Source organism: Cucurbita maxima, unplaced genomic scaffold (assembly GCF_002738345.1).
Source record: "Cucurbita maxima cultivar Rimu unplaced genomic scaffold, Cmax_1.0 Cma_Scf00013, whole genome shotgun sequence".
In the NCBI taxonomy this organism is placed as follows: domain Eukaryota; kingdom Viridiplantae; phylum Streptophyta; class Magnoliopsida; order Cucurbitales; family Cucurbitaceae; genus Cucurbita; species Cucurbita maxima.
The window spans coordinates 4,837,881-4,848,368 of record NW_019272029.1 but is presented as its reverse complement, the minus strand read 5'-3'; the positions used below and the strand labels follow the sequence as shown (position 1 = coordinate 4,848,368).

General features: G+C 36.3%; 3 protein-coding genes across 4 annotated transcripts in view; all 3 read left to right on the top strand.

The window, feature by feature from the left end:
• The window catches only part of LOC111488654 (probable inactive purple acid phosphatase 29), a 421,893-nt gene that overhangs the window by 356,003 nt on the left and 55,402 nt on the right, over positions 1-10,488 (top strand). The gene's annotated exons all lie outside the window — the stretch shown is intronic.
• LOC111488525 (protein PRD1) lies at positions 891-6,023 on the top strand. Its single transcript, XM_023136298.1, has 9 exons — positions 891-1,340; positions 1,432-1,541; positions 1,632-1,807; positions 2,265-2,540; positions 2,630-3,593; positions 3,681-4,386; positions 4,489-4,769; positions 4,844-5,507; positions 5,719-6,023. The coding sequence occupies exons 1-9, from the start codon at positions 891-893 to the stop codon at positions 5,926-5,928; spliced, it is 3,837 nt and encodes a 1,278-aa protein (XP_022992066.1). The 3' UTR covers positions 5,929-6,023.
• The window catches only part of LOC111488610 (signal peptide peptidase-like 5), a 28,039-nt gene continuing 25,445 nt past the window's right edge, over positions 7,895-10,488 (top strand). The window contains exon 1 of one of the 2 annotated variants that reach the window (XM_023136455.1): positions 7,895-8,177. In XM_023136455.1, the coding sequence (XP_022992223.1) occupies positions 8,016-8,177 (162 nt within the window). In that variant the 5' untranslated portion in view covers positions 7,895-8,015. The remainder of the gene's footprint in view (positions 8,178-10,488) is intronic. The other variant, XR_002719226.1, reaches the window with a different exon arrangement.

Here is a 10,488-nt window from a genome sequence, read left to right as displayed (position 1 = left end):
AAAAAAAAAAAAAAAAAAATAGTTAGATTAAAAGTTAAGAAAAATTAAGAAAAATAGTTTTTTTTTAAAAAAAAAAAAAAAAAAAAAAAAAACTCTATTTACCCTCTAAATTTGGGTGATCCAACAAATTTGTCTGCTCATGCATTCTTGAGCGTGTTGTGTTCATTACTATAATCATTACAACCAAGTTGATTATTACAAATTGTTCGTAACTACAATTAGATTAAAAGTTCATTTTATCCAATCTTGCCAATAGCACCACTGAATGTCTAATGAACATTTTTTAGGATGCAACCATAAATCAAGTCATTCTTGGCAAGTTCTTAAATTAGTATTTAAGGAAATTGAATTCCACCCGGTGAAATTATTTTCTCAATTTACTACTTAGCTAAGTCTCTAAAATAGTAGATATTGAATTTGTTCACTCATGCAAGTCAATGAGGTAAGAGTTCATAGCTCATTCATAATTAAAATCGAGTCGCATATGATTATCTTGTGAAATATTAATCTTCTTAATTAAAGAATTTCCAGAGAAAAAATAATTTATAACAATTAAAAAAAAACATACCAATAACATTACTGGCATATGACACCCAACTCTATTTACGTACCAAGTAATATTTAAAATTATATTAATTACTTAAAAAAATTTATATAATAAATAATATTAAATTAAAAATAAAATAATTAATTATGGAATTTTACAGCATAAGCTCAACATGTTGGGAAAATGAAATTATTGAGAATGGGTACACGGAGCGGATGAAGTAAAATTCAAAGTTGGTTTCCAAAATGGAAGCTATGAGTTGTTTGATGAGGTATATATTGAAAAAATTTCAACCGTTTTGGCGCCAAAATTTCGAAAACCTACTCCCATCTCATTACCAGAAATGATCCACGCCCATCCTCTGCAGAGTGAAGATGATCGATCCATTCCTCCAAAATCATGCTCCCATGCCCACCCATCATCGCTCTGCCTCCACACACAGGAAGGAGGCTCAATTTGCCTTCTTTGCTTCTCCAATCTCATCTCCGATCCCCTCTCTCCCACTGTTCACGTCTCCTACGCTCTTTCCCAGCTCTCCCAGGCTCTTTCTCAGCCGCCGTTCCTACGCACCTTCCTCTCTTTCCACTCTCACTTCGTCGTAGCTCCCTTCGTCCTCGCGCTCTGCTCCTTCGACGACGATCCCGTTGCTCGCCAACTCACTGATCTTGTTCGTGAGCTTTGTGATGTGAGTGAAGCTGACGGTGATGGGTCTCTTTGCGATGACTTTCTCGCCAGAGTTTCCGATCGGCTTTCTTCTGGCGCATTGGCTTGGAGCCGGCGTCAGGTGTATATGGTAATGTTGTTTCTTCTACTGTTCTAGATTCCCTTGTCGGTTCCGTATTTCGTTGCTAGAAGAATGAGAGGTTTTTATTCCTTCATTGTAGCTCCATTGTTATGGAATGCTCTTAAACTATCGGACAAAAAATTTCCATGGCCAAATTAAGAGCAACGATGGCCTCGTATCAAATCTCGTGGCAGGCCTTGAATTACCGAGGTGATAAACTGAATAATTGAGAAGAGGCAAATTATCTTACTATTTGCATATGCATTTTATGACAAGTTCTGAATTCATCTTCATATGCAGTGAGGAGGTACGGGGAGAGATCCTCTTTGTTCTATACAAATTATCCACAATTCAATATGCATCAAATCATGGCACCGAAATTGATTTTCTCTCTGCATATTGCCCAAAACTTCTGTATCTATCTCTGGAGGCGCTCATGAAGACTCAAAATGATGATGTCAGATTGAACTGTGTTGGTTAGTCAACTTCTTTAAAACCTCTTCTTGTGTTTCCTAGACTGAACATGATGATGTCCGAGAGTTCATTTGGTTAAAACCTGGAAATGCAATAAGACATATGAGATGAAGTTTTTTGATCTTGATTAGGCTAAACTTTCTTTCTGCTCATCATTTGTTGCGCGTCCAGTGGTGTATAAGAGTTTCATGTTGAGAATGGTTGGGAGGGAGTCCCAAGTTGACTAATTGAGGGAATGATCATTGGTTTATAAGTAAGGAATATTATCTCCGTTGGTATGAGTCATTTTGGGGAATCTCAAAGTAAAGCCATGAGAGCTTATGCTTAAAGTGTACAATATCGTACTATTGTGGAGAGTCGTGATTCCTATAATTTTGATTATATCTTTGAATCTAGATGAAGTTCAGTTCCTCATTTCTCATCTTCTCTTATCTGATGGGTATTTATTTGTTTTTGTAGCCCTTCTAACTGTGCTGGCTCAAAGAGGGCTCTTAGGGAACGAACATGAATTCTATTCAAAATTTAACGAGAAGGAAGCAGATGAACTCCCTTTGAATATTTTGTTTGCTGAGGCTATCAAAGGCCCTCTGCTTTCGTCAGACAGAGAGCTCCAACTTAGTACTCTGGAGCTAATAATTTGTTATTTGTCCACAGAAGGCACTTCCATTAAGCAGATCCAACTATTGGTCGAAGAAAACATAGTGGATTATGTATTTGAGATAGTACGATTTTCAGGTGAGCAATCGTAGATACAGATATCTTACTATTCTTCCGTTGTTAAATACATCAAATTCTAGGATAATGAAATGAGTTGAACGTTGCAGAAGGTAAGGACCCCCTGGCAAGAGCTTGTCTTCAAGCCCTTGCTCTTCTTTCAAGAGCTGAACAGCCCTTCAGTCGAAGGCTTGTGGTGGGATTTGCAACACTAATTCCAGTGCTGCGTCATGTTGCTGAAGTTCCTTTCCATCCAGTTCACACCCAAACACTTGGTCTCATTTTGAAATGCATTTCTCAGTGTCCAGGAGTAGTGTCTGCATCTCACATTGAGGAACTAGTTCATACTTTGACGAGTATGCTCCGTAAGAACGTGACTGGAGAGATGGGTATACACCCAGACACATTTGCAACAACCTGCGCAATCTTGGTCACGATTATGAAGTCTCCATCTCATAGGGTGCCATGTCTAGCAGCATCAGTACAAGAAGTATTAGAGCGGGTAGTTTTATTTTGTCTCAGTACATTTGAAACACAGCCTACTCAACTTTTACATTCTTTATACCTTCTTAAGGAGTTCAATGTGTATAGTCAGGTCAAGAATTTCATCGACGACAGCGTCACCCAAGATGTGAAAAATTGTGCTCTTGATATATGTACAACCCATTTATTACATTGGCTTTTGGCAACTATCAATGTAGTTGAAGAGGAACTTGTCTTGGGGGTACTGGAAACATTTCATTCGATTTTGCTCCAAGATCCTGACATCAGAACCATAGATTTTGCTAACACACTTCTATCGGCTTCTTGGTTCAGTTTCTCTTTTAGATGTCTAGGCTCATTTCCTTCTGAAAAGATGAAATGGAGAGTATATCTAATGCTCAGTTCTCTGGTGGATGTCTTCCTCGGAAATGATTCCGCACAATGCATCAGAGAAGCTATATCATTTCTGCCATCTGACCCAGTTGATTTGCTGTTTCTACTCGGACAGAAAATCTCCAATGACTTGGAGCTTTCTTCTTGTCAATCTGCCATTTTGCTGTTACTATATGCAAGCTCATTACACGATGATAGGTAACCCACTCTTGTTTCTTCTTTATATTCTCTTAATGGTATATGGCTGTTGCCTGTGTACTAACCACTAGAGTATCTCTTTGCCAGACTTGCTGATGAGAAGATGGTTTTAGCATCTCTGGAACAGTATATTCTTGTAAGCAAAAGTGGGATGCTATGTGGATACCATGACCCATTTACAGTCACACAACTGGTGAATGTATATGGGTTATGTAGGTCTGTTGCTGATGCTAGTCACCACATTTCCTACAGTCCAGAAGCCGAGAGGATACTGTTCCAACTGGTGGCTGAAAGTGAATGGGATATGCATTCTTCAAGGATTCACAGATCATCTTTAGAATGGTTGTTTAAACAAGAGAAAATCCGAAACCCACTATGCAATCAGGTTCTTAAAATTTGCCAAATCTGTGGCCCGAACGGGACCGGTACCACAACCGTCCACAATCAGTTTATTGGTGCGCGAGAAATTGCTGGATTAATTGCTGAAGGAGAAAATTATGCGGGAATCATTCTCATACGCTTGCTAGAACAGCTGGTTGAGGAAGGTGTCGAACATGATATCATTTCGGTGGTGAAATTTGTGTCAACCATCGTGAATATCTATCCAAGTTCTGCAGATCAATTATGCGTACATGGCATAGGAAATGCAATAAAGCTCCTCTTTTACGATACTAAAAGTTCATATTCTCAACAGACATTTAAAGCTGTCTTACTGTTGGTTTTCAGCATTTTGAAATCAGGACATTCTGGAATTCTTTCCGACGATGAGGCTTGGCTTGCGGTGATTGTGAAGGTAACCAGGTTTCAGTGTTCATGTAGATGATATAATGTCAATCATTTTTGCTTGATCATCGTTTTATGCAATTATTGTAAAATTCCCCTTTTTCTTTGGAAGCTGCTCGACTGCATTTCTCCAACTGATATCACGGATTGGTGGACCCCTGAAAATCTGTTAGTTATTGCCATTTTATCCTTGATTCTGCACCACTCAACGAATGGAAGACTGATTGGAGCTTCAAAATCCGTTCTTTTCCACACTCCTGTTGCATCTGCAACCAAGTCCGTGTTGCATGAAGCTTGCTCAAAGGGGCCTGCTTTAATGGATGATCATGAAGGAACGAACATGGGAAAAACTGTAATTCTTGCCCTTTTCCTTGTTTACTTTTCTATGAGAAGGTCAGTGTCTCCTACCAGTTGCAACCATTTTTTTTTATATAAAAGTTCGCTAATTTTTCGTTTACTTTTTTCAGTCTTCAAGCTGTTCTGCCCGAAGCTGTCGATTGGCAAGACAATCTTGGCCAACCCAATGGAACTCGGCTCTCTTTCATTGGCATCCCCTGCCACGATATGTGTAGACTGTTGTATTTTGGATCTCCCCCGGTTAAACTCGTGGTTTCATATTGCCTGTTCGAGTTATTCACTCGAATTTCAGAGCAGAGAACTAGCAAACAGGAGGAGTTGAGATGTACAACAAATTACCTTTCGTCCGTAATTGCAACATTGGAAGGCCTGGTTGTATACGGTGACCATCGTGTTGCTATTAATTGCAGCCTGTGTTTATCAATGGTTTTAGGGTGGCAAGAAATGAATATGCAGGAGAGGAGGGTAATTGTAAAGAATAAGTGGTGCAGGATTATCGTTGAAGAATTGGCAGATTCCATATCTCTTCCATGTTTGGCTTCAAATGCATTCGCTGGTCAAGAACCTGCGATTTTTGTAGCAGTGGCGTTATTGAAGCTGCAGAAGGATTTTGGGTGGATGCAATCAATATTCGATCAGGCATGCATCTCCAGAATAATTGAAAATGTCACAGCCAGTAATTTGAGCCCGGAGATGGTGTCTCTTTTTCGGGAGCTATTGAACTCTGAATTCATGCAGGCTGATCACATTTCCAGCCTGAATTCCGTTCTTCAGGTAACGTTTCCTAGAACATTATATTGGTTAGTGCATTATAATTTGAACCAAAAGATTAAAAGGTTGAAGAAAAAGAAACTAGGTTTGCATGTTTTCTATTCATATGTATTTTAGTTCTCCAACTTTCTGCGTAGGGATCATTAATATTGTAATTGATTTATTGACTGAAATAACAACTTGAAAGGTTTTAATTTAAGCTTGGTTTTTGCAGAGTTGCAGGAAGCAGATCTACTCTGGGAATGATGGAGAAACCCAAACAGAGAGAGACACTGGAAATGTGTTTGCTAATGTCGGTGACGATGTAGGAGGAGTTTGTGAGTATCTTATTCACTTGGTTCAATCAGATTCACACAAGAATGAAAGGTTATTGAAGGAAATAGAATTATTTTTTACGGCTTTATCTGAGAAGGATACCAGCTAATCTTCGATCAAATTTACAGCAGGCAAGAACAAGGATAGTAGTTCAATTTTGAACGTATAAATCTCCCCATCTCTGATGTAGAAGTTATCTCCCTTAAAATTTTTATATAGATATTGTTGGAGGATCATCTGGAGGGAGTCCCCTAATTTAGAGAATAGAATGATCATAGGTTTATATTGGTACGAGATATTTTGGAAAAGTCCAAAAAACAAAGCCAATCATACCATTGTGGAGATTGGTGATTCCTAACACGGTATTAGAGCTATACCCTTAATAAAGTCCAAATTTTATTTCCCCTACCCTTAGGTTTCAGGGAAGCGTATGCCTCTTACTGTTTTTTAGGAAGTTCCATCATTTAAACCATCAAGCATCAACTTCTAGAGTCATATTGATTTATTTAATCTCATTGATGAAAAACGCAGCTTTTTAAAACCTAGCACTTGCAGCAAAACCATGGATGAGCGAATTGTAAGTACTGGCTCAGGCCAATACTTTTCATATATCGAAATATTCTGGCAAGTGCTTAACACCTGTCCCATCAGCGGTCGGACACACTCATTGCCCCTCTGCTAGACATGTGTTCACCTTCATCAGTTTGTGTAAACAAAAATTTCAAAATCGACCAATTTCACGATTTCTTCCTATTTTCTTTCCTTTACGAAGTAGTTTAAATTTTTCGATTTAATTTAAGGACATTATATACTTCTAATCTTATATTTAATGTTGAAATTAATCGGGAATAAACAAATACAAAGAAAGAAGGAAAAACAACACTAAATTAAATACCTTATACTAATCTATAATTTATTAAATACAATCAATGTAAATACAATACAATCTGTACACATGTACTATCCATATAAATACAATTCAACCTTTATTATTAAATTTGAAATGCAAATCTATCATATGCATGTGCTACGATTCTAGATTTGCGATTCTTCTGTCAGCATCATAGGAACACTTTATCTTTATCTGAAAAATGTAGTAGCACACACTTAAGTATTTTAAGAATATGCAGTAAGCGACCCCCTAAAGAGGTTATGCAACAAGAACATGTGAATGCAATGATAAGACCTATCCTAACGAGCAACTTAGATGTGTACGATATACTCTATACACAGCCCATACATGCGAGTGTGGACTCACCAGTCAGTTCACACATTACTGGGCCCCTTTCCTTGTTGAGGGAGCATACTCTGGGAGCTCCCTATGCCAGATACCCGTTAAAATTAGTAACCGTCACGACAACCTTATATTTTTAAAATGTTGTTTTAAGGGTTAAAATGCTACCAAAACCAAACCTTAGGAACAAAAAGTGTAACTTCTAAAATTCGATATCCTTTCACACTATAAATATACAAATTGATTAAATTTCATGAAAAAAAAAATATATGCAACAACATATTTCATAATTATGATTTTTCCTATATAATAAAATTGTATTTTAATTTTATAACTAAATTATATTCTTATATTTGCTATTTTTTCAGCTAAATAATATTTTTCAAAGTAATATTTTTTCAACTAAATAAAATAAAAGAGATATTTATTTATTGATTTTATGAGAGAAAAAGAAAGATAGTCAAAGTTTGACGATTCAATAAATAATGATCGAGTGATACTCATATAATTTATTTCTGTATGTCCCACGTCTATTTAAAGTTAAAAATAACTAAATAAATAGAGTAAAATCATGATAATAGAAAAGAGGTCAAGCTATAAATTTTATTTTATTTAGTCATAAATTTTAAAAATTTTACTTTTTAATTTTGTGTCGGGCATTTAGGATATAGAATTTAATTTTTGAATAATTAAAGAAATTTATTATATATATATATATATATATATATATTTAATAGTCAGGTATTGTATAAAATATAAAAAACAAAATTTAGAGTTATTACAAGTAAAAATAAAGAGATGGGTTCTTTAAAATTGATATATGACGTCATCTCATCTTCACCGGGTGAGGGCCCAGATGAAGAAAAAGCTCTCCGCTGCACACTCGTCTTCCCTCCCCTCTCCGCCCATTCACTTTTCCATCCATTTTGTCTATTTGAATCTGAGGGAATCCGGGGGCTCACATGGCATTGTCTTCTTCTCCGGCGAGACCTCCAATTATCCCTCTCTTCTCACTCCTTTTTCTCCTTTTTCTCTTCCGCATCTCGTCTGTCTTCGCGGGCGATGTCTCACTCGATGACGACTCCGCTCCCAAGTCCGGAAATTGCAACAATCCCTTTGATTTGGTACTTTTTCCATTCTGTTATTTAATATTTAATTTGAGTCGATCTAATTTTGGGGTTGTTGATCGTGTTTTTAGACTTGCGCATGATTTCTGAAAGGAATTAGCTAAAGTATGAACAGCGTTCTATAAGGCTATCTCATGCGACTGATTTTCAGGACTACAAATGGATACAAAGTTATTACTTTCGATTTGTTTGTTGTCTAATATTAATATCACCTGCACCTTTCAATTGCGATTCTGGTGAAAGTAGTTTGGATCAATAAGCTTTGTTGGAAAGGAATAATGCTTTTAGAAACAATCTCTTAATGCAATCATAGTCATCCTGGTAGAAGGCAATAGTGAAATCTGTGTTTGCTTGTTCATAAGAAGGAAGGGGTGAGGAAAGCCAAGCATTTCAAGTCCATTAGTCTGATTACGAGCGTACATAAAATCATTGCTAAGGAATTGACGGATAGATTAAGGAAATTCCTTTCCTTACTGACACAATTCTTTTATTCTTAAGGAGCCTTTATTTTTCGGGGACAAATTTCCAAGCTCTTATTGCTGCTAATTAGGCTACTTACGGTTATAGGAGCCATAGTCTAAGACAATGTTTTCTTTAAGATCAATTATGTCAAGTCTCATGACCACGTGGATTGGGATTTCATGAATAACGTGCTTTGTAAGAATGCTTGAGTTTTAAGTGGAGATCATGGATATGCAATCATATTAAAATGATTAATTATCTTATTCTCATCAAGGATAAGTCAAGAGGTAGGATTCTAGCCTCCAAAGGCCTTGTTGACGGAGGATATTTTGAGTGGATTGTTTCCAAGGTAGAGGAGAAAAAAAACATTCTTGAGGGATTTTTCACTAACAAAGAGGAGTCTTTTGTAAATCTTAAAGGCATTTTGAATTCAGATAACATTGGAAAACGTCTCTAGTTTTTTGGCCCCTTTTGTCAAGCAAGGTGTCACTCAGAATTGCAGTGGACAAGTACTATCTTCAGAAGATCCAAATTTTGTTTCATTAAAGGAAGCATTTATTCATTGAAAGACCTTCCAACTTTTCGTTCTCTCTCTCTCTCTCTCTCTCTCTCTTTATGATGATGATTTGTATGTTGCTTTTGAGTTAGTTTGAGTAGTGTGGAATCAGTCCTACAACCTATTGAAAATACCTACTGTTATTGGTGTTGAAGATTCTTTTGTTGATGATTTAGTTTCACTATTTTTGATGTTTGTTTGCGCACTTCTTCAAAGTCTTTGAAAGCTTTTAGTTGGTGTTCTGCCATTTCTGCAGCTTGGACTGCGTGGTTCTCCCTTTCTTGTTTTGGGTCTTATAATAAATTATCATTTAAATATTGTTTAGTTGATGTAATTTTATTTTAATCGTTATTTTTTAATTTTAAATAAATTGGTAAAATAAAATTACATTACTATAAAATAAATGTTCATTTATTATTGACTATTATTTATTTTACTTAATACTGGTATCGACATAGTATTTAGTAATTCATTTTAGTTAGTTAAAAATATGAAAGATTCTTGACTGTCTCTATTAAACAACATCAACTAACTTCTGATTCTGATTTCAAACAACTTCAAGTAAACGACAACAATCAAATAATATTCTCATTTTGATCGATTTTATTTCAATTATGGTAAGTAAATAGAGTCTAAAAGAGGGAAAAAAGCTTTGGTGTTAGTTTAATGGGTCTTGGTCACTAAGGGTGAGTTTGGGATTGAAAGTTTAGCTCCCAAGTCCCAACAAGATTGCGCTGTTGTATCTCTTGTCCGAATGGTTGTGATGCTTTTGTTGGACCTTGATGAGCCGAGGGACAAAACTATTGTGACTACTTACAGTCGTAACCTGAACAAGCAAGATTTGAATTTGACCTATGTGGCATTTTAGGAATGCATAAAATCTTCACACCCCAATTTATTTTCCATGTTTAACTCTTGGTTGATGATTGGTTCGTTGTTCATTTTGAATTTTGGACCAACAATGTTTTTTTCCATAGTCTCTACGATGTTTCTTTAGCTAAAAGTGCTCTGCTTCTTTCTCCTTTTATTCAAGTGATCTTCCTTTGTTGACTCACTTCTGGGAGCGTTATCTTGCATCTTCTTGTCTACCTCCTCCTTTCTTTTATGCTCTAGAATATTATAATTCTAGAAAAGGCCAAATTCTTCTCTAGATTGGCAGTGGGGAGATCTAATATAGTGAATTTCATTCTCATAAAGAAAACAACAACATGATTTATCTAAACTGTCTTCCTGCTTGGACCTCAGTAATTCATCTTTATAGGCGCATGAGGATCTTGGATGCGTTCTTTG

Bases quoted from the DNA above. Each gene is read 5' to 3' on its own strand.
- LOC111488525 (XM_023136298.1), top strand. From the start codon at position 891: ATGATCCACGCCCATCCTCTGCAGAGTGAAGATGATCGATCCATTCCT. The intron at 1,341-1,431 runs GTAATGTTGTTT...CCTTCATTGTAG, and splicing joins GCCGGCGTCAGGTGTATATG to CTCCATTGTTATGGAATGCT. The intron at 1,808-2,264 runs GTTAGTCAACTT...TTGTTTTTGTAG, and splicing joins TGTCAGATTGAACTGTGTTG to CCCTTCTAACTGTGCTGGCT.